The sequence below is a fragment of the Dasypus novemcinctus genome, chromosome X, assembly GCF_030445035.2.
Source record: "Dasypus novemcinctus isolate mDasNov1 chromosome X, mDasNov1.1.hap2, whole genome shotgun sequence".
Classification (NCBI taxonomy): Eukaryota; Metazoa; Chordata; class Mammalia; order Cingulata; family Dasypodidae; genus Dasypus; species Dasypus novemcinctus.
This window is the reverse complement of record NC_080704.1, coordinates 80,564,299-80,588,699: the sequence shown is the minus strand read 5'-3', so window position 1 is coordinate 80,588,699 and position 24,401 is coordinate 80,564,299. Positions and strand designations below refer to the sequence as shown.

Genomic DNA, 24,401 nt, shown 5'->3' with positions numbered 1-24,401 from the left:
GACTTCTGATTTTCAGTCTATGCCAGCCAAAGGTACCTGCACGCAGTTAACTGTATAGGATGGTGCAGGGCCCACCAGCCTCCTCCCTGCCAGAGGTGGGGCTGAAGCCTAGCCAGGGCTGCAGGCCAATCTGGGTGAAAGAAACCAGTTCCTACTGTCACTGTGATTTTCAGTCAGCCCGACTTCTCATGGTGGGGGGAGGGGGGGTGGAGTCAAAATGGCCATCACTGGCCTCTTTCTCACTTGGACAGATTCACACCCTAGTTGTTCCTAGGATTATACCTTAGCCAGCCAAGTCTACTAATCAGTAGCCAAAATCGGTGGCCAACGATCTCCTCCTCCTCTATGTTTGGGAAATTTGAGCTTCCAATTCCAGCCACAGAATAGTTCATTGGGCAGCTTGCACTGTCAAAGTAGGATAATCACTGGCCTCCACAGCTTGGCCAGCAATTTCCTGGAGAGGCTGGTGCAGGTCCCCCCCAGCTTCCTCTGTGCTGGAGGTGGGGTTGGGGCTTAGGCTAGAGATACAATCTAATCTGGATGGAAAGAAGCCAATCTCTACCAGCACTGTGATTTTCAGTCCTCCCTGCTTCCCCTTGTGCCAAGCATGGAGTTAAGATGGTGGCTACCAGGAAGTGGATGTGGCTCAAGTGATAGGGCTTCTGATCACCATATAGGAGGACCCGGGTTAGACCCCTGGGGACTCCTGTTGAAAAAGAAGAAGAGAAAGTATACCCACACAGCGGACCGGTGCTGGCACAACAAGCCAAGTGCCCACGTGGTGAACCAGTGCCCACGCAAGTGAGTCATGCATCAAGATGACACAACAAAAGAGAGACAAAGGGGAGAGTCAAGGTGAGGCTCAGCAGAGACCAGGAACTGATGTGTTGCAATTGACAGAGAAACTCTGTGCACATCAGGGATCCCCAGGATCAAAACCTGGTGAATCCTAGAGGAGAAAAAATGAGAAGGGAAGACAAAAAGAGAAATAGATACAGAAAATCACACAGCAAATGAACACAGACAGCATGAACAGCAGGGTGGGAGGAGGGGAAGGAGGAAAATGAATAAAATAAATAAATATTTTTTTAAAAGATGGCAGCTACCGGGCTCTTTCTGACTTGGCAGGTTCTAACTTTAGCTGTTCTTAGGATTATACTTTAACCCACAAAATTTACTCATGTAACTGAAGTTGGTACCCAACTCTCTCTTCCTCCCCCACTTTTGGGAAGTGGAGCTTTCAATTCCAAGTGCGAAACAGCTCCTGAGACGGCTTGTGCATCCAGTGACAGATGGGCACCGGCCTCCGGGGCGTGGAGCATTCTACTTACAAATCTTTTCTGCAGATGGACAGTCTCCTCCTCCCATTCCTTCAAGGATGTGGCCGGATGCTCTTTTAGCCTCCTGGAGCCCCCAGACAGGTTCTTTAGCTAGCTCCAGATAGATCTGGGTGTTTACTAACTGCCCTGTAGCAGGAGCTGACTCTAAGAGCTCCTTACTCTGCCATTGCTGGTTCTTTTGTCAGTGCTTTTGTATTTTTTTCAACTTAATTAGAAAGGTTGAGCAGGCACGATTTCTATCAGTTACACCTAAAATGTTATTTGTGTGTGTGTGTGTGGAGGAAGAGAGCACATTTAGTTCCTCTACCCAGTATTGATGTCTAAACTATTGAAGTCTTGAAGTTCATTAACTGAGAGTTTAAAATAAAAAGTGTTGTTTTTCATTAACCAGAATGCTCAGAGAATGAAGAATTCTAGTTAATTGAATTTTCTGGTTTAGTGAACAGTTAACCAGACAGACCTTTTTGTTTTACCCATGTTCTCTAAAGTCTTTTTAAAAATGTATCACTGCATTACAGTCTACTGTGAGTACAGTGAATGACCTGATTGAATCTTACTGCAGTGATTTAGAGTTCCAGTGTTTATGCACCTTAGATTCCAATTGAGTAAGATCACTGTGGAACAGGATATTGACTATATCTATGCTAAATCTCGGATATACCCTGGGAAATTGCTTTTAAAATCCTGTTTGGTCCCTTCTTATTTACTTCTTTCCCTAAAAGCAGAGTACATTAAAGAAAAATTCACCAGCCAAGTGAAGATTTTGATTTGCTTATCTATATTTTACTGAATAAAAACATTTTGTAGAGCAGGAAAATTCTTCCTTATTACCTGAGAAAAATATGCTAAAGAAACTTGGATCCAGACAAAATGAGACCTTGAATGGCCAAAGGAAGCAACCAGTAAATTCAGTTCATCATGTCCTGTCCACTCAATTTATACCCTAGCTGAACTAATCTTACAGCAATTTCCAGAAACCCACTTATTACTTGACTCTTCCATGGGCCAAATGTTAGGTTCTGTTTATGAACTACCTAAGAATCTCAGTGCTAAATGAACTGGTTAACACTTTCTCCATTGACTTACTTTGACTAGTATAATTGTTCAAAGGAAAATAAGGTCTGTAGCTTCTTAAAATGACCTTCTGACACTTTTCACCATAATGAATTCATAGTTTTCTTGATTAAATTTTGGGCAAATATTACCTTATTTCTACTCTTTCAAGCTATCATTTATCTTAAATAATGACTGTTTATCATGTCAAATGGTGGAAAGAGGGTGAAAATTGTTTGGAATTGTGATGCTGTCTCATTTATTTTACTTCCTAAGTAACATATTTGGTAGTTTTGTCATAAAATTAATGGATTTGTTTTTATTAACAAGTGGGACCTGCTAGACACATATTCCTGCATAAATTCTAAATCCAAAGGTGCTACATCAGTAGTTAAATTGGGCTTGTTAGAGAAAAGGACCACTGCAAAGCCCCTTTGTACAGATTTGGTCCTCAGTCATTTACCTGGTCTTTGGAGGGGGAGCAGTGGATTTTTAAAAATCTGTTATCCCAAATTCAAATACCCTGAAAGCTAAAATGACTGCAGTTTGGTGAGTCACTTTAGGAGAAATCTGGAGAGAAACTTTTCTATTAAAAGGACCTGTGATTGGTCAATTTAGTAACCGAAAAGCTCTAAAATCCAAATAATCAGGTAATGGCCAAGAGGATCAAAGCAAATAGAAGACATATTCAAGTGGCAAATGAGGAAAGGCAAAGACAGAGGTAAGAAAAAACTAACAGAATAGACTTTTTTTGCCAACATTATAAAAATGAAATGGAAGTGCAAGCAGGAGAATCACATCCGTCAGCCATGTGGGATCTAAGCCCCCTCTCGATTTAGATGTAGAGTGAATATCATCATCGCAGGGTCCACAGGATGGAGGAATAAAATATGGATTAGAGTGGGCTTACTGGTATTTTTCTATAGAACTATTGTGACTCTAGCAATGGAAGAAATTGTATCATTGATGTAGAGACAGTGGTCACAAGAGTTGCTCAGGGCAGAGGAGAGAAGCAGCGATGTAATGTGGGGGCATTTTCGGGACTTGGAGTTGTCCTAAATGATATTGCAGGGACAGATGCTGGACATTATATATCCTGCCATAACCCACTGAATGTACGGGGGGAGGGTATAAACTACAATGTAAACTATAATCCATGCAGTGCAGTATTGCTCCAAAATGTATTCACCAAATGCGGTGAATATTGCACCATGATGAAAGAGGTTGTTGATGTGGGAGGAGTGGGGTGGGTGGGGTGTGGGTTATATGGGAACCTCATATTTTTTAATGTAACATTTTTTGTGATCTATATATCTTTTAAAAAAGACAATTAAAACTTTTTTAAAAAATAACAAAAAAATGAAATGGTGAATGGGTTATAGACATAAAGGAGATTTGGAGGAAATTAAAAGAAAGGACAACAGAGAAAATGTGGCCTTGGTGTGGGAAAAGTGGCCATGGTGGCTGCTGGGTGCGGGGAATGGGAGGAAGAGATGAGATGTGGAGGTGTTTTCGGGACTTGGAGTTGTCCTGGGTGATGCTTCACATACAGTTACGGGACATTGTAGATCCCCCCAGGGCCCACTGGACGGAACATGGGAGAGTATGGGCTATGATGTAGACCATTGACCATGAGGTGCAGCGATGCCCAGAGATGTACTTACCAAATGCAATGGATGTGTCATGATGATGGGAGAGAGTGTTGCTGTGGGGGGAGTGGGGGGTGGGGGCGGTGGGGTTGAATGGGACTTCATATTTTTTTAATGTAATATTTTTTTAAAAATGAATTAAAAAAAAGAAAGGACAAGCATCATTACTAACTATACCAATATATTACGTTTGGTGTATTTTCCCCCAACCCTCCCAGTAAATGACACTCTGTATTAATATTATACACTTGTTTTAGTTCATGAGAGAATGTTCTCAAATTAACCACAGTTCATCTTCCACCACAGGATTCATTATGTTATACAGTCCCAAGCTTTGTATAATCCATTCAGCGTGTACAATCAGTGGCTCTCATATTCATCACAGAGTTGTGCTGTCATCACCTCAGTCAATTTTAAAACGCTTCACTCCTCTAAAAGGAAAAACCCCACACCCCCTTATAACCCCCATTGTTGTCCTTAGAATCGATATATCTTCTTTGCCATTGCTGCAAAAATATTATATTATTAACTGTAATCAATAACTTACATTAGTTGTAATTTTCCCATTTATCACCATATACTTAACACTTCGCAAAGGAAGAACTGTCTTATATTATTAACCACAATCTTTATCCACCACCATAATCACTATGTTACACAGTCTTGAGATTATTCTCTAACCTCCTTTCAATTAAAATATTACATTCACAGACTACCCCTGTCAGCCACAATCAAATTTGTAAATCACTATGTTACACAGTCTTGAGATTATTCTCTAACCTCCTTTCAATTAAAATATTACATTCACAGACTACCCCTGTCAGCCACAATCAAATTTGTAAATTAACATTGCTAGGTATATTCACGATAATGTATTGCCATCCACACTATTCATTTCCAAATATTTACAATAAACCTTATTAATTGGGATGCAGATGACAAATGCATATGACAACATGCATGAACCTTGAGGACATTATGTTGAGTGAAATAAGTCAGACACAAAAGGACAAATATTATATGGTTTCACTAACATGAACTAAAACAAGAAAACTCACGAGGTAAACTCTAGAGTATGCTCTTTAATAGTTTGTAACAATTTTTTCACCATAATTCAAGGTGTTGGTGGTGGGGTAATGTATGGGAGGCTTGTATGATGATATACGTGTTTTTTGTAAGTTCACAACTTATACTATACACTTATTGTCTGTGGATGTTCATGTATGAATGATAAACTTCAATTTTAAAAGGTTAAAAAAATGAAAGAACAAGTAATTGGTATAGATAGAATGATATCAAAACTGTTTAGCATAGTTATTAAAATTGTGGGCTGAAGAGCCAGACTGCCTAAATTCAAATTCAAGCTCAGCCACTTCCTAGTTGTGTAACCTTTAACAAGTTACTTAATCTTTGTGCCTTAGTTTTCTCATTTGTAAAATGGGAATAACAAGAGGGCCTACCTCACTTGGTTGTTGTGAAGATTGATTGAGTTAATATATTGAAAGTACTGAGTATAGTTCCTGGCACAAGGTAATCACTCAATAAGTGTCAGCTATTAATTTTATTATGTGCCAACAACAGAGGAAAGCCAAACCATAATACTAACAGGTTCCAAAATAGCTGTCAATGAAAGTAACATATTATAAGTATAATGCTTGTACTAAAAGAAAAAATAGATATCTGATAAAGTCTTAGAAAAGTCCAAATAAGAAAACATTATTGAAAATCTGTAATACTAGCTTTGATCTCCAGGGCTGAAAAAAAAAATTGTTGCAGAATCTTTACCAGCAACAATTAAGCTATTGAACAATGCAAGTATCTGGCATCACCTAGGTGAAGTGGCCATCTGATGTTTATCCTGGCATGATGATCCAAGAATCCCTGATATCTGGCCCAGTGGACATAAACATTACAATTGCATATGAGCAAATGCAGTTGACTGGCCCTGTGCTTTTTCCTAAAGAATGACTTTCTGGTTTACAGTTCACCAGGGCATTTAAGAAGCTGGATATATCTGGTAAAAACAAAACAAAGAAACAGATAATTGCCTAATCACAAAGCTGCAGACACATTTCCCAAAGTTTTCAGAAATGCGTTTGATGAACCTGGTCTATCACTAAACAATTTTGTGTTGTTGATGATGTGATAGACAAAATGCACCAAACAATTAAGGAGGTGATTTTATTCAGCTTATGAAATAAGGAGGACATTTAGTAATGAAGAACATCTCAAAGAAAATGGAAGGGGCCCTGACATTATATAGAGGCAGATAAGGAGGCATGCACAAGTCTTACTGGAACCATGAGGAAGGACGAAGAGGGGTCTTATCTCGCAATATGCCAGGGCAGGGTGGTCCTTTGAGCTTTGCCTTTTCCTGAAAAAGAAAAGGGTGGGGGATTTCTTAACCATGATGCTTTCTGGGGAGCACAGGGCGCAGATAAATTTCAAAACTCTCATTATCCCCTTTTGTTCAAGATGAATATCATTCGTTAGTGAAAAACTCAAAGGTTATCATAAACCTCATGATCTTTTTACATGTTCATTATTATATTTGCTGCAGCTAATGTACAAACATTGAAACAATAGCTTTCAAACATGGTTCCATTTGGGTTTACATTATGGTTTATATTTTAGACTCCACAATTTTCACAAATTTTTTTATGTTATGTTTTACATTATGGTTTACATTTTAGCCTATAAACTTTTATACATTTTTGGTGTAATTTAACATGTCCTATACACATCATTGCATGATTTTGTGGAACACTTCTATTGCCTTACAGTTACCCTGATTCCATCTATTCAATACCTCTCTCCCCCTCCCCTCAGGGCCCACAGTGACAATCAATCTTCATTACTTGAAGGACCCTATTCAGAGATACTTGCAACAATGTTGAGGGCTTGACATACTCCACTGCCCTAACCCATTGGGAGCCACCAATTCTCTCAAGACACACAATTCCCTCTGTTTGAGAACATCAGTCCTCCGCAGGATGTGGGTATACCTTCACTCTCATTGTATGGGTCTCCACCCAATGATATAACCCACTATGACAAAATGAGCACTCACATATTCACTAGAAGCCTGCCCTGTGTCAGATGCCCACCCCTTAAGCATCTTAAATAGGTAACCTTCCTTATTATATTTTCTAAAGAGTTTTCTCAACACTGTAGTTTCAACCACATACCTGACAATCTCCTATGTTCAATTGTTCGCCCTACCCTCCCCTCAATGTCTTGGGCCATCTGACCCATCCTCCCATCCCTAGCCCCCTCAAGCCCACAAAGCCCCACCCAAAGGCAGGGACAAAGTGTTTAATATTAGATATGTGGGATTCCACATATTGTATATGTGAATTACTGTGATCTAAAACTTTTGTGAAGACAAACTTAATAATTAGAAAAAAAAGAAAAAAGAGAGGATGTAGACACTGAGAAAGAAATGTAAGAAATTGCCTTGCCACTGTACATACAGGGCAACACCTATAGCAGTGATGAAAGGCAAAATGTCAAAAACAAAGCTTTTTCATTTTTTCATTTTTTTCATTTTTTTCATTTTTTGATACCCCAATTTCTTTTTACTTTAATTTTTCTAAATTAGTATGTATTCTATATCTAACCTTTAAACCCATCACTATATCCCATTTTACTATTAATGGAACCTGGCAATATATTAGGCTTCATATTTAAAGACATTTCAGACCACAGAGAGGTTTAACTATGGCAGGGGAGGAACACTGGTGTGGAGTGTTATCGATAGGGGGCACATGGTGGGAGGGAGTACTACAGGGCATGTATATAGGGTACATAAAAATGTTTGGATTTTTTCATAGTGGTTTCAGTTAAAAACGACAACTGAGGGAGTGCTGAGTTCCTAGCCAGGGGAGATCTATCACATTCCCCAATGGAACAGCAATAATATCCCAAGTGCAATGGCAAAGACCAATAAAGATAGATGGTCCAACAATGAGCCCTTGATACTGATGATACCTTGATACTGCTTATGAGTCTATGTGCTTGAAATATGAACTAGGCCTAGAGCCACAGGGTGCCTAAGAGTTACCTCCTGAGAGTCTCCATGTTGCTAAAAAGTGGCCACTCTCTAAGTCAAACTCAGCATGGAACATGACTCCTGGGGATGAGCCTCCCTAGCACCAAGGGATTACTACCAAGCACCAGCTGATGATGTAACTAGAAAAAGACCTTGAAGAAAAGGGTCAACTCAGACCAGCAGAATATCTCAGCCTACATGTATTATCAGGTGTTAAAAACTGCTTTTTGACTTTGGAAAAAAGGGGGAAATGGAAAGGACAAATGCGTTTATATGGTTATGAGTTTCCAAAAAAGAATTGGGAGGTCGTCAGAGGGGTGATGCTTATGCACACCTCAGCAGGGTCCCAGAGACAGTCAAAATAGATACAAGCCCAGGTACTGGTTCTCCTGAGGGCTACAGAGACCCACAGGTTCTACAGTCATGGAAGATGGCTCTGGAGTTCAGTGCCTTGTCAGTTGGTCCCACTTTGGAATTTATGTTCCTGAGTGTAATGGAGCTGGACTCAGATGTGACCTTTCTACACATGCCTCTTCTGTTACTTTTACTGGACCTGTGGTTGTCGCTGGGGTTGGTGTATACTCAGGAGACCTGAATCTCTGGGCTGTCCATATGACAGCCAGGCCCTGAGCCTCAGCAGACTTGCAACTCCTATTATCTGGTTTATTGGACTTACCCTGGCCAGCTAACAGGGTGGTGAAGAAGGTCAATCACCATATCAAGGAGCCAAGAGTGCCTACAACTGCAAGCAGAATTGCATCCATCATCCATGTGGAATCTAAACTCCCTCTTGATATAGAGGGGGAGTGGACATAACCATCCCAGGGTCCACAGGATGGAGGAATAGAGTATGAATTAGACTGGACTTACTGACATTCTACTATGGAACTATTGTGATTAGTAATGGAAGAAATTGTACCATTCATGTGGAAAAAGTGGCCACAGTAGCTGCTGAGGGTAGGGAGGGGGAAGAAGAGATATGCTGTGGGGGCATTTTCAGGACTTGGAGTTTTCCTAGGTGGTACTGCAGGGACAGATACTGGACATTGTGTGTCCTGCCATGGCCCACTGGGTGGACTGGGGGAGAGTGTAAACTACAATGTAAACCACTATCCATGTGGTGCAGCAGTGCTCCAAATAGGTATTCACCAAATGCAGTGAATGTCCCATGATGATGAAAGGGGTTGTTGATGTGGGAGGAGTGGGATGAGGGGGGTGGAGGGTATATGGGGACCTCATATTTTTTTAATGTAACATTTTTTTAAAAAGAGGGAAAACTAATTTTAAAAATAATAAACCTCATGAGTAGGGCAAGGAGGGGCTAAGAAATAACTTCTTGAGGACCCTTGTTGGCATCATTTCTGTAAAACCAATTGAACCCTCTGTTGAGAGATGGTGGCAAAAGTCCGTTGTTTTAGGGTCCTAGAGATTAAGTATCTTGAAAGAGGAATACCTAACATGCAAAAGAAAAATATTAATATGAAACGTCGTATTAAAGTAAAGAGCCAAGGGTTGAACCCTGAGCATAACCAGTCTGGTAGATTCCAAGAGGTCAGTGGAGGAAAATCTTTCAGTTTCTTGAAGCTCTCAAGCTAGGATATTGATGTTCTTGGTGATGTACACAGTTTTGGTCACTTTTCATATATGGGCATGCATGACTTGAGCATTTCACCAAACTTCCTCAGCATTGAGGCAGTGGTTTGTCTAGGGAGATTCCAGCCCATGCATAATCTGCTGTAGTGTGAGTCCTTCAAGATTTATATCAAGTCATTGGGCTTTAACTTATAGAGCTTCTTCAGATCTTGGGGAATAGGGTGAGCTGCAAGGCAATGTGGAGTCCTGGTAGGGAACTGGGCAGGCAGGCTTTATTCTTGGTGACTCTGAGTTAGGCAATATTTGAGGCAATATTTACTGTAGTAGTCAGTGAGATCCTGCTGAGACATGCATTAGTGTAACATTTGGAATGACCTCCCGACTCACTTTGAAATCTCTTAGCCATAAAAACTCATTTGTATTTACCCTTTCCGCCTTTTGGTAAAGGTCTTTTTCCAAGTGCATTGCCAGTCAGCACATGGTAATAATCCCTCGGTGTAAGGGAGGCTCATTCCCGGGAGTCATGCCCACAGGGGAGGAAAGGTAATGGGTTTATACGCTGAATTTGGCTGAGAGAGAGACCATATTTGAACAACAAGGAGGCTTTCAGAAGGTAACTCTTAGGCAACATATAATACTAAGTTAAGTTTCAATTTCAGAAGAAAAGGTTCTTAAGTATAGTCATCAATACCAAAGGCCCATCACAGTGGTCTATCCTCCTTCACTAGGCACTGCCCCTGTACTTGGGGGATTCTTGCTGACCCATTAGAGAATGTGGCAGAGCTCCCTAGGATGGGAATTCAATATTCTTTTGGTTATTGTGTGGATCTCCACCCACTGTGACAATGCCCCATGAACACTTGAACTCATTCATATGCCATAGCGGTATACCCCTGGTGAGCCTCCTCCCATGTATCCCCCATCACTGACATCCCACACCAATGATCCTGCCCTGCCACAGTTTGTGACGCTTCTGTGATCCAAAACTTCTTTAAAAATGAAACCAACAAAATAACCAAATAAAATTAATAAGAAAATTATAATGATAGTTTTAAAAATAACAAATAAAATACAAAAAAATAGAAATAATAAAAATATTTTGACGTTATGTCTTTAATCACTGTATGATCTCTTGTCTTGTATGTACAGTGACATTTTCTTCCATATATTAAGCTAGGAATCTAAGCCAAGCACTTACCATGAAATTTTGCCTGCAGAACCTGTAAATTTGGATGAATTACTCTATTCTTGAGTTCTCCAAAATATCCTGTTTCCAGGGTCTGTCAAGAAGTGTCCTTCCTTACTCACCTGTAAGGCTGGGAACCCTGTGTCTTAGTTTGCCACAGGGCAGCTAATGCAAAGTATCAGAAATGTGTTGGCTTTTTAAAAAAACTTTTAAAATTGAAGTTTATTCATACATGAACATCCATAAACATTAAGTGTATAGTAAAAGTTGTGAACTTAAAAAACAAATGTTTACATCATCATACAGAGCTCCCATATATTACCCCACCACCAATACCTTGCATTGTTGTGAAACAGTTGTTACAAACTATGAAAGAGCATCATCAAAACATCACTACTAACTATAGGCAATATCTTACACTTGGTGTAATTTTACCCCAACTCACGCAGTTTTTTACACCCTGTTTTAGTATTATACTTTTTACAGTCCATGAGAAAATGTTCTCATATTTGTTTGGTTATTTATTTGGGGTAAAAACTTGCAGTTCCGAGGCAGTGAAATGTCCAAATCAAGGCACCATCAGAGATGCTTTCTCACAAAAATCAGCTGCTGTTGATCCTGGTGTCCTGCCATGGGTGATCAGGCATATGACAGGGTTCATTGCCTCAGCTTGGGCTGCTCTATGGGCCCAGCCCCTCAGGGCCCTCTTTCTATGCCTTTGTGCTCTGCTTGTCCTGTGGGCCTGGCCTCTTGGGGCTTTCTTGTTTTCCTGCAATCCTCTCTCTCACATGGCAGGATCACTAAGGTGGCTTTCTTTTCCTCTGTGTGTGTCTCTCTCTGTGTCTCCATTTATATCAGACCCAGCAAGAGAGCAGAGACCCAAGCTGGCTCACACCTGATTGAAGTAGCCCAATCAAAAAGGTCTCACACCCACAGAAATGATTAGTTAAAAAACATAATCCTTCTCTTTTTGGGATTCGCAAATAACTTCAAACTGTCACACTGTAAGCCAGTTATGAGGCTAGTTTTTCCAAAAGGACTTTGTAAGCATAGGCTGCAATAGCCAACCTTAGTGTCTTAAAAGTGTGTGGTCATATCTGATTAAATTATTATCATTCACAGATATAACAATGAGTATCATTCACAGACATGATAATTCAGGCAAGGTCTTGGTTGCATAACCAGTGTTTCCTATCATGTCCTGGACAGATTCTTAAAGAACCTATTCAAATAATTATATTTGGTATGGAAATAAGAATACTCAGAAAGAGTTTCCAAATCCTGCAGAGCTCAGGAAGGAAGAATAAAATATCATTTATAATTGTTTCATTTCTGTTTATAAAAACATTTCTAAGATTTATGATATATATTTGTATATTTATATATATATAAGAATTGGCTTCCTTATATATCCAGAAAGTAGAACATTAAAATATTAGCAACATTCCAAACATAACCCATCATCATCCCTCATCACTTCATTTAGTTCTACATAATTAATTCTTGTACTGCTTGACCTTGGATTAGCAGTCTCATGAACCCACCTGCTTCTCTTTTTGAGTTCTGGAAATACCAACTCAGTTCACAGGTATGGTCTCAATATTCTTAGAATGATGCCACCAGAAGCCTGTAGTCTGGCATACATGTTTTTCATGGGGTTCTGAAAACATCTTTCTTTGTTGAAGATGAGAGATGTTGCCCTGTAGCTTATCACAAGTGCTTTCAAGGAAGCAAAAACAAAATCAAAACTATCTAGAGATCACGAAAGATTTAAAATAGCTGTGGTTAACTTATTTTTGATCATTTTCAAAAGTGGTATCTGATGAGAATTCATTATAAGAATAATGTAACTGCCAAGAAAATTTGGTTGTTTCCCTGGCATGCAAAATAAATTCAATCCAAAAAAATTTTCAGACAAAATATCTGTAAGTATAATGATTAAACCTGTTTTAAAAGAAGAGTGGGTAGTACATTGAATTTACAAAAATGGATGAACTTAATCTTTACAGAGAAAAAAACTTCAGATATAACATTTAATAAGCCTGACATACCAAGAGCATATTTAGTGTATATATACCAAGAGCATATTTAGTGTATATCAAGGAAGTATCAAGGACATAAAGTAAAGAGATTCAGTAATCTGGAGTAGGTCCTAAACATCTACATGTTAATAAAACTCTATAGGTGAGTGATGTGAATCTCCAATTGAAAACTATGGCCTAGAAGATGACAGATTCAAATAAAGAAGCAAAGTTGCAACCAAAGTAACATTTAAAAAGAAATAACTGAAATCAGACAGATACCACTATACTGTAGTTGTCTAATATCAGGCAAAGGAGCAACAGGACTCTGACAAATAGAAACATATCATGGATAGCAGGAACATTGACAATTTTCTATGAACTTTCCATTCAGCATACAGTTTCTGATATATTTGTATCAAAAACATTTTGCCTATAACAACTTAACATGAGAAAGCTAAGCATCACTTCTGATTTGACAACTCTTCTCAAGCAACTCATAAATAGTAATACATCAAATAAACATAATTATTTCTAGCACCTCTTTTTACAAGGTGAAAGGACATATCCTTTGTGATTTTCCTGGTGCCTTCTAGGACTTAAGATAGGATCATGGATTACTGAAAAACAATACTTGACTATCTATTTAACCAAAGTGATAATAAATGCTTTTAAAAGTAAACATAGAAGTATGGTGTAGCTAACTCAAATAACATGTGGCCTACTTAGGTTCTCTTGACTTAGCCACATAGTCAGTCAAATGAAGAATCTAACACAAGTTGCATTTTAAAAAATGAAATAAGTGATATCAGCAAGATGGCAAAGTAAGAACCTCCCAGGTTTCATTCCTTCACAGCAACATTGAAAAACCAGCAAAAACTGGCAGAACCAACATTCTCAGAACTCTGGAAAATAATGGAAGGGTTGTAGTAAGAGCTTAAGCACTTAATTAAGAAAAAGGCAACTTAAAAAGGGGTAGAAAACCACATGACATTACTGGACCTTGCCTCATCCCCTGCCCAGCTCAGTGTGGCACCAGCCTGCACTGAAAGAGTAACCCTTATGCACATATAAGGGGCATATGAATGTCTGTGCCAGTCTGTCATGTGGCAGCCTGAAGGACTGAGCCAAGATGCAGGTCTGTCTTACCAATCCAAAACCTTGCTCTGGACATGGAAGTAGCTGGCAGGGCTACTAAAACACCATAGAAGAGCATTTAAACCACAGCTTCCTGGAGCAAAGGATTATCAGTTGAAACAAACAATAGCACTAGGGACCAGGAAGAAAGCCTCCAAATTTCCTGGAAAGTAGGATGCAGTATACATGTATAAGGAGCAATTGATAGGTCAACGAGCACATACGCAGGACAAGACATATGCTCAGAAAGACCAGAGAGGACCATGTGCTTTGGCCTCAGGGTGTTCTTTAGACTTACAGTAAGAGTGGTTAAATCTGAAGGAGGATACAAGGACAAAGCCAGTCTGCAAAGACTGGGAAAGGTATTTTCTTTTATTTTTTGTTTCTTTGATTTTTATTAGCTCCTGAAATTCAAGGTAATCACTCTCATAACACTAGCTGAATTCAAGCTCAAGTTGCCAGAGACCTCAGTAGCTACATGGTCAAGGGAAACAGCCTTTGCATAAATTGTTTGGAAAAAAATCACTAAATAGATGACTATACCTTCAACAATAAGCGGGGAATACACCAGTCAACAATGGGGAAAGGAGAAATCTAATTTCCAAAACTGACACATTAAAATATTTAAAAATCCAGATTTCAACAAAAAAAAAATCACAGGAAACAGGAAAAGATGGCCCATTCAAAGGAACAAAGTAAAGCATCAGAAAGCATCAATGAGGAATACCAAACATTGGGCATATCAAGCAAAGACTTTTATAAAACTGTCTTAAATATGCTCAAAGAACTAAAATTAAACATGGACAAAGAACTAAAGGGAATCAGGAAAAAATATATATGAGAATTTCAATGAAGAGATGTAAATTACAGAAAGAAAGAATCAGAAATACTGTACCTGAAAAGTACAGTAACCAAAATTAAAAATTCCATAGAGTGGCTCCACAGTAGATTGGACGTGACAGTAGAAGGAATCAGCAAACTTGAAGATAGAACAATTGAAATGATTCAGTCTGAGAAACAGAAATAAAAAGGAATAAAGAAAAGTTAACAGAACCTAAGAGATCTGTGAGTCACCATGAAGCATACTGACATATGTATTGCAGCAACTTGATATTATTTATAAATTCCAAAAAAGATATTTGATTATGTTTGAAAACTTGTCTGTTCCTCTTGGTGTGATACCCTTTGATTGTATTAGATTAAGCTGAGATGCATTTCATTAAATTATGTTAAGATTAGGGCTTTGAAGTCAACTCAGACCGGCAGAATATCTCAGCCTACATGTAATATCAGGGGTTAAAAACTGCTTTTTGACTTTGGATAAAAAGGGGGAAATGGAAAGTACAAGTGAGTTTATATGGCTAAGAGTCTCCAAAAAAGAGTCGGGAGTCATCAGAGGGTGATGCTTATGCATGCCTCAGCAGGGTACCAGAGGCAGCCAAGGAAGATGGAAACCCAGGTGCTGGTTCTCCTGAGGGCTGCAGTGACCCACAGGTTCTGTGGTCGAGGAAGATGGCTCTGGAGTTCAGGGCCATGTCAGTTGGCCCTACTTTGGAGTTTGTGTTCTTGAGTGTGATGGAGTTGGAGTCAGATATAACCTTTCTACACATGCCTCTTCTGTTACTTTTACCGGACCTGTGGTTGGCGTTTAGGTTGGTGTATACTCAGGAGACCTGAATCTCTGAACTGTCCATATGACAGCCAGGCCCTGGGCCTCAGCAGACTTGCAACTCCTACACTCTGGTTTCTTGGACTTACCCTGGCCAGCTGACAGGGAGGTGAAGAGGGTCAACCACCACCACACCTGGGAGCCAAGAGTGCCTACAGGTGCAAGCAGGAGAAACTGCATCCATCATCCATGTGAAATCTAAACCCCCTCTTGATGTAGAGGGGGCCTGGATATAGCCATCCCAAGTCCAAGATGGAGGAATAGAGTATGGATTAGAGTGGACTTACTGGTGTTCTGCTGGGGAACTATTGTGATTACTAAGGGAAGAAATTGTAGTAGTGATGTGAAGAGGGTGGCCACGGTGGCTGCTGATGATCAGGAGAGGGAAGAAGAGATATGGTGTGGAGGAATTTCAGGATTTGGAGTTGTCCTAGGTGATGCTGCAGGGATGGATGCTGGACATTGTGTGTCCTGTCGTGGCCCACTGGGTGGCCTGGGGGAGAGTGTGGACTACAATGTGGACCACTGTCCATGTACTGCAGCCGTTCTCCAGAATGTATTCGCTGGGTGCAGTGGATGTGCCACAATGATGGAAGAGTTTGTTGATGTGGGAGGGGTGGTGTGGGTGGGGTGGGGAATATATGGGGACATCATATTTTTTAATGTAATATTTAAAAGAAAATAAAGAAGAACAAAAAGATTAGGGCTTTGATTTAACCATGTCATTAGGGCAACTCAGTTTGAGTACCCGCCCCCTTTGTGGGCTATATAAACAGATGCTTAATCAAGGAGACCCACAGAAGAAGAAATACACAGACAAATAGAGAGAGCTCTATTCCAGACACGGAAGAGAAATGAACTTTGATCCTGCAGCCCCAAGAAGATAGATGAGCCATTTGCCTGATAGTCTTCCGCTGACCTTGTAAAGAGACCAGAGCAGCTGAGCCCAGAAAGAAATGAGTGCTCCAGCCTACAGCTAAGATAGGAAGAAGCTGGGCCCATGGAGCCTTAAGAGGAAGAGGGGAGTAGATGTGGCTTAAGCATTTGGGTGACTGTCTCCCACATGGGAAGTCCTGGGTTTGGTTCAACAGTGCCTCCTAAAGAAAATGGGCAGATGTGACAATAAGCAGTTGTGGCAACCAGCAGACACCACAACTAGCAAGATACTGCAACTAACAAGATGCCACAGCCAGCAGAAGCCACAATCAGCAGACAGTGCAGATGCTGCAACCAGCAGATGCCACAACCAGCAGGGAGTGAAAATGGTTCAAGCGGTTGGACACTCACCTCCCAGATGGGAGGTCTTGGGTTTGGGTCCCAGTACTTCTTAAAGAAGATGAGCAGACAAGGAGCGGACAAATGGGGGAAGCCATCTCCCGGGGAGTTGGGAATAAACATTTTTTTAAAAAGAGGAAGAGGAGGGCTGAACCCTCACAGGCACTGCCCATCATCTTGCTTCAACATGTGGCAACAGACATTTGGCAAGGAATTACCTCTTATGGTACCTTGAGTTGGACTCCCTAGGACCTTGTAACTGTAAGCTTTTACCCCAAATAAATACCCTTTATAAAAGCCAACAGAGTTCTGGTACTTTGAATATAAAGAAACTTAGCTCTTTCCTAAGTAATAGTACTTTGTTTTCTTAAATAATCTAGGGCATAATGAAAGAGCATAAACCATAGAAGGTTATTCTGGTAAAGCACAGAATCTTTGTTATCTAAGAAGATTATTTAGAAGGTAGAGCAAATCTTTCAATCTCTTATTAAGAGCAAACCAATAATCCAAGAAAAATTTGTCATTTTTACAGAGAAAACCAAATTCTGGCTTTGCAGTAGTATATTTGATACTAAAGCTCTCTTTGAAAGTCTTATAAATAAATCTTAAATAGCTTTGACCTCAACAAATTAAATTCCCTTTCTGTGAATCTTCTATAACTTTCTATATCCATATTCATCCCTTATTGTACACCTTCTCCAAGGGGCAAAAATGGACACATTAGGGGAGTGGATGTAGCTTAGTGATTGAGCACCTGCTTCTCATGAATGAGGTCCTGGGTTCAATCCTGGTACCTCCTTAAAAAAAATGGGCACATTCATTAACACACCAAAATATATATAAAATCTCTAGTATATATGAATAAGAAGCAAAGGTATATAAACCTAAAATTGTGCTTAGTAATTAATGTTTCAGTACTCTCTTACTTATAAATTATTTAGGCATCTAATGAATATCCATTAATTCAATTTATTATCAGCCCAAGACTTTCAGTTCTCTAAAGATCTTGTAAATTTTCTTCAAGCTGATATACTACAAAACAACCATTGAGGTAAAATTTGTCAGAATAATGACTCCATTTGGTTAAACCAATTTGCTTTTTTTGAAATCTTAAATATTTTGCTTTAAGTTTAGGAAGAACATACCCAAGTAAAATAAAAATCTACATGTATATTATACTTAATATTGGTGAATCAAAAAATATGTAATTGTTTTTAGTAAACCAAAATTATTAAAATAGACTTGGCCAAAAATTTACCTAAATTGTGTGAAATTGAATTCTTATAGTATTTGAGTTTCTTTCAAAAAGAATACCTTTTTAGCATGCTGAAAGTCTTGGAAGTTCAGTTTCCTTATTTCCCGGGAACTTTAGGAATATTCTATTTATATAAGTGTTAATTTCTATAAGCCAATGAGAGTGGAACTTTTATAATTTAAAGGATATTACAATCTAATTTGGTAATACCATCCAAAGGTAGGAAAAATATTGTATACTCATATAATAAGAGGTAAAGACCTTTCTGAATTACAGACTTTATTATTATTATTCAAGCTATTGCCTTGGGGAGAATGTTCATTAATGAGGAACATCTCAAAAAAAGACACTGTCCTACAACGCCCATCCCCAAAAACAGAGTATCTACAGCTTAAGCAAGACAGTTCTATCCATCTGCCCCATGGGATCTAAGACCCCTCTCAATCAGAAGCAGAGTAGGCATTGCCATTCAAAAATCCTCAGAATTGAGGAATGAACACACATAAGGGGGGAATACAACTATGGATATAATTATTCTAGTAATGGAATATAATTAGTCTAGTAATGGAAGAACCTGTAACATTGATATAAAGACAGTGGTCACCAGAGGTTCTGAGGGGAGGGAGAGGGAAGAATAGTTGTAACATGGGGCGTTTTGGGGACGCTGGAATTTTCCTGCCTGATATTGCAATGATGGATACAGGCCATTATACATTTTGTCAAAGCCTATAAAATTGTGTGGTGTAAAGTATAAACCATAATGTAAACTATAGATCATGGTTAGTAGCAAAGCTTCAATATGTATTCATCAATTGTAACAAAGGTATCACACTAATGAAAGATGTTAATGGGGAAAAGTGTGGGAGGGGGAGAAGTGGGATATATGGGAATCCCCTATGCTTTCTATATAACATTTATGTAATCTAAAGCTTCTTTAAAAATAAAGGAAAAAATACCAAAAAGGGGTTTTTTTGCAAGGCAGGCAAACAAGGGAGTCTTCTACCAGTCTTATGAGAGTCATGAGGTCTTATCTTAGAATATGCCAGTGCTAGGTGGTCCTTTGTGGTCAACCATTTCTTGGCACACAAAACGGTGGATGATTCTTAACCTTTGCTGCTTTTAGAAGCACAGGACTCAGATAAAGATAAAGTTCAACACTGTCAATGAGATGAGCCAGCTTTGTCATTTTTGTCTATAGAATTTCCCTGTATTGACCTTAATATACCATCTTATTTTTGGTTGCCTTTTTTGTTTTCTGGGTATTTTGTTGTTTTTTTTTTCTGTGTTTACAACTTGTCTCCTTAACTTAACTGTAGGCTCTCTGAGAAAAGGACAGATCTTCTCTTAATTTGTATTCCTTCTCCCCCCAAAACCCCTCCTCTTTTTCCTAATACTTAGTGTTCTATCCTAACTACCCCCAAAGTTATTGATGTTTAATAGGAGAATATACTAACTCTTTTTTGATGTGCTAAGACAGAAAGCTTTTCATAATTGGAAAGTAGCATCTAAGAACTTTCATATAAGTCACATATTTAACTCTTACTTACAGAGAATTCATAAATGGATACATCCTTGTATCTAATTAGTTTCTTCCTGGTTGCATACCTAACAGTGAAGCTATTCTTTTGCAAGGTGACTGCTTAGTTCACCTTCATGAAGCAAAGTCAGTGTCTAGTGACATTTTTACCAACTTCCTGCTCGCCAGTACACCTGTCTCATTGATTCAGCCTGTGAACCAGGGCATTGTTCAGAATATGAAATGTTATTACAGAAAAGATTTCATGAAGAGGTTTACTCATTGTGTAGATCCTAGAAAGGTCTTATAATTTCATAATAGCCAAGATGCCTTTTAAGGTGCCTTCTGAAATGATACTTGTGCCTAGAATACTGTTTCAAGTAAAATATCAGAGAAAACTTAGGGAAAAAACAGACTAGATACTTGACTTGTCTATGGAAGCAAAAGAAATGGAAACATATAGGATAAGACCTTAAAGATAAATTATATCATTGATGAGGAGGCAGTGACCACTGGAGGTGCTGAAATGAGGGAGAGGGAAAAAATGGGGGCATTTTCAGGACCTGGAATTGTCCTGAATGACATTCCAATGACAGATGAAGGCGATTATATATCTTGCCATATCCTACAGAATTGAGTGAGAGAAAGTGTAAACTACAATGTAAACTATAATCCATGCTTAGTGGCAATGCTCCAAAATGTGTTAGTCAATTGCAATGAATGTACCACACTAATAAAAGAAGCTGTTAATGTAAGGAAAAATAGGAGGTGTGGGGAGTTGGGCATATGGGAATCCCTTGTATTTTTTATGTAACATTTTATGTAATCTAAGTATCTTTTAAAAATAAACAAAAAATATATTTTAAAAAATTTAGAAAATAGTCTTGATGATAAAGAATGTTCTTTAACATCTGATCAACAAGGCCTAATGGAATTGTAATAAAAGCATGAATTAGTGCTGACAAGTAAAGTGAAACAATATGACCAGTATGATCAATAGCAGAAAAATTAAAGGAGAGACAGCCAAAGTAGATACAACCCCAGGTACTGGTGCTACTGAGGGCTACAGAGACACACAGGTTCTATGGTCATGGCAGATGTCTATGAAGTTCAGTGCCTTGCCAGTGGACCCTACTTTGGAATGTGTGCTCCTGAGTGTGATGGAGTTGGACTCAGATGTCACCTTTCTACGCATGCCTCTTGTCACTTTTACTGAACCTGTGATTGGTGCTGGGGTTGGTGCATACTCAGGAGACTTGATTCTTTGGACTGGCAATGTGCCAGCTGGGCCCTGAGCCTCAGCAGAGTTGCAACACCTACTCTCCAGTTTGTTGGACTTACCCAGGTCACCTAACAGGAAGGTGAAGATGGTCAGCCACCACACCAGGGAACCAAGAGTGCCTACAACTGCAAGCCAGAGAATTGCATCCACCAGCCATGTGGGATCTAAGCCCCCTCTCGATTTAGAGGTGGAGTGGACATCACCATCCCAGGGTCCATAGGATGGAGGAATAAAATATGGATTAGAGTGGACTTACTGGTATTCTACTATAGAACTATTGTGCCTCTAGCAATGGAAGAAATTGTAGCACTGATGTGGAGACAGTGGCCACATGAGTTGCTGAGGGCAGGGAGAGGGAAGAGGAGGTGTGATGTGGAGGCATTTTTAGGACTTGGAGTTGTCCTGAATGATATTCCAGGGACAGATGCAAGACATTATATATCCTGCCATAACCCACTGAATGGACTGGGGGAGAGTGTAAACTACAATGTAAACTATAATCCATGCTGGTAGCATTGCTCCAAAATGTATTCACCAAATGCAATGAATGTGCCACAATGATAAAACAGGTTGTAGATGTGAGAGGACTGTGGGTGGGGTGGGGTGTAGGTTATATGGGAACCTCTTATATTTTTTAATGGAACATTTTTTGTGATCTATGTATCTTTAAAAAAAAAGACAACTATTACATTTTTAAAATTTAAAAAAATGTTAAAGGAAAGCAATGAAGTCAATGATGACAATTTTAGTGAAGGAAACAAAATAGCTTTAGAAAAGGCTGTATCACTCCCCATTGTAATAATTACATTTAAAAGAAAGCCAACTACATTATATTGCCAGAGGATGTGCATTTGTACATTCTATACCCAGTTTTTATGAGCAACAAGTGCCAAGACTTATTCAAAATAACAACTTCTAGATTATGTCATAGGATTAGTACGGAGACAATCCAATCTTCCACGTCTACATCTGGTTGAGCCTGGTTATCTTTAAAGCTCCTCCTAGGTTCTTCTTAAAGTCCTATAATTTATAATCATTTTTCATTCTGATGACCCCAGGGTACTACAAATTGTTTTGAAATGATCCTCTTTTTTTTTAAAGATTTATTTTATTTATTTCTCACAATTCCACCCCACCCCACCCCACCCCCGTTGTCTACTCTCTGTGTCCATTCGCTGTGTGTTCTTCTGTGTCCACTTGTATTATCAGGCAGCACTGGGAAACGCATCTCTTTTTTGTTGCATCATCTTGCTGCATCAGCTCTCCATGTGTGGGATGCTACTCCTGGGTGGGCTATGCTTTTTTTTCATGCAGGGCAGCTCTCCTTGCGGGGTACACTCCTTGTACTTGTGGCCCCCCTATGCGGGGACACCCCTGTGTGACACGGCACTCCTTGCACATGGGGCCAGCTTACCACACGGGTCAGGAGGCCCTGGGGATCGAACCCTGGACCCTCCATTTGGTAGACGGATGCTCTATCAGTTGAGCAATGTCCGTTTCCCTGAAATGATTCTTGAATCATAGAGAAAGGTTCTGTTTTGTTCAGTATAGTTAAAATATTCTAATTCTTTGAAAATCTGTCATCTGGAATGAAAAACATAACCAATCAACATGAATATTTAGTTTACCAAAACACTTCCTTTCCTCATCATTCTGAGCCATTTATTATATTCTTTGTAGGTAGATTTTGTTTATCTTAAAAGAAAAGGAAATTGTAAGGGAATAGACAAGGGTTAGATCCTTGGCTGTAAAGTCTCCCTTGGATTGATTTTGGCTGTTGGCTGTTGCAACTTGTTTTCTTACAGAGATGAAGCATCTGGTTTTTGTTATCTCAATGACGCTGTCCTGGGAATATTACAATTGCGACGGAAATTTGACCGTATCCTCTATGTGGATTTGGATCTGCACCATGGAGATGGTAAGCACTTCAATTTCAAAGATGCTTCAATGCTAAGACAGCAGGATTTTTATCAGTAAAGCTGCTTCTGCACAACAGGTAAAAGGAGAAATGTCACTTGCAGTTGAAATTTTTCCTAATTGAGAATCCTAAAGTAGAGTATGGATTCTTCTAACTGATGTAATTCCTGTTTTGCTCACCAAGCTGCTTTAAACACCAGGTTCCTATAATCTCTTTCTCCCTCTCCTCCTGCAGGGAAGCTCTCGAAAAGAACATGTTAAGAAGTGGAAATCTTACCTAGTGTTTACTCCAATGCTCAGTAATCTCCCCCAGCCCGTTTTCATAGATTCTTTTTGAAATCTGTGATTGGATCTAACAGTCTTATCTCATCTTATTGATACTTCTCTCAAGATAGAATTAGGTGTTCAAAAGGCTAACATTCTGAATTTTTCCCCAATAGGGATCATGTACTGACCAGAATCTGTACTACTTTTTGTATTGCTAAAATTTTGAGTCCTGCGGTCACCCCTCGGGCTGAAGTGTGGTTTGCTGGCCTGGCGGGGGAGCGGCCGCAGCAGGCCAAGCCGCTGCCCCCATAATAGGGTGGCTGGTCGGACTCACCGCCACCCCTGAAGGGAGCTCGGCATGGGCGCAGAGTGCCCCCGGGTCTCCCCTTCTCGGCAGCCAGGCTTCCGCGGCCGCCCCTCCTCCCGGATGGCGCCACACGATGCCTGTGGGGCGGCACCCTTCTTCTTCTTTCTCCCTGCGCAGGCGCAGGGTGGAAAATTCCAGTCTGCCCTTTTCCCCTCCCCCGACAGCAGCAACAGCCAGGCGTGGGCAGAAAAATCCAGTCTGCCCTTTTCCCTTCCCCCGACAGCAGCAACAGCCAGGCGTGGGCGGGAAACTCCAGTCTGCCCTCTACCCCAGCAACAGCAGCCACCAATCACTAAACCCTGCCACTTCCCCCAGCAACAGCAACAGCCAATCCCTAATCACCACCCCTCCCCCGTCCAGTACCGCCCACTGACCTTTCACCGGCAACCAATCAGAACAGGGCGTGGCTTCGACCAATCAGCCTTCCCCAGCCCCTATAAAACTGTTGCCTCTCCCTCAATAAAGTGGACTTGCGTGTTTACCTTGTCTCCGCGGTAGTTCTTCTGCCGTGCGCCCTTCAGTCCTGAGAGCCCCCGACAAGGGCCTGGCCTCCCTTGTCCCCAGTTCGTCGCCTGCTTCTCCGGGTGACCCCTTCGTCGCCTGCTTCTCCGGGTGACCCCTTCGTCGCCGGCTTCGCCGGGCGGCCCCGTCAGCCGAACCGCGCAACCCCTGTGAGACCGACCCCTCGTCTGCTGCCGGACCAACCCCTCGTCCCAAGCGGGACCGACCCCTCGTCCGCAGCCAGACCCCACCTCTACCGACCGAGCAAGCCGCAGCAGAGTCCGGCACAAACTCAGGGTATCCTCCCTAATTTTTATTTTTT

At 40.2% G+C, this 24,401-nt stretch overlaps 1 protein-coding gene across 3 annotated transcripts in view; it reads left to right on the top strand.

Moving 5' to 3' along the window:
* The window catches only part of HDAC8 (histone deacetylase 8), a 427,306-nt gene that overhangs the window by 104,229 nt on the left and 298,676 nt on the right, over window positions 1-24,401 (top strand). For all 3 annotated transcript variants that reach the window (XM_058290947.2, XM_058290948.2, XM_058290949.2), the window contains exon 5: window positions 22,833-22,945. In XM_058290947.2, coding sequence (XP_058146930.1) covers window positions 22,833-22,945 — 113 coding nt within the window. The remainder of the gene's footprint in view (window positions 1-22,832; window positions 22,946-24,401) is intronic.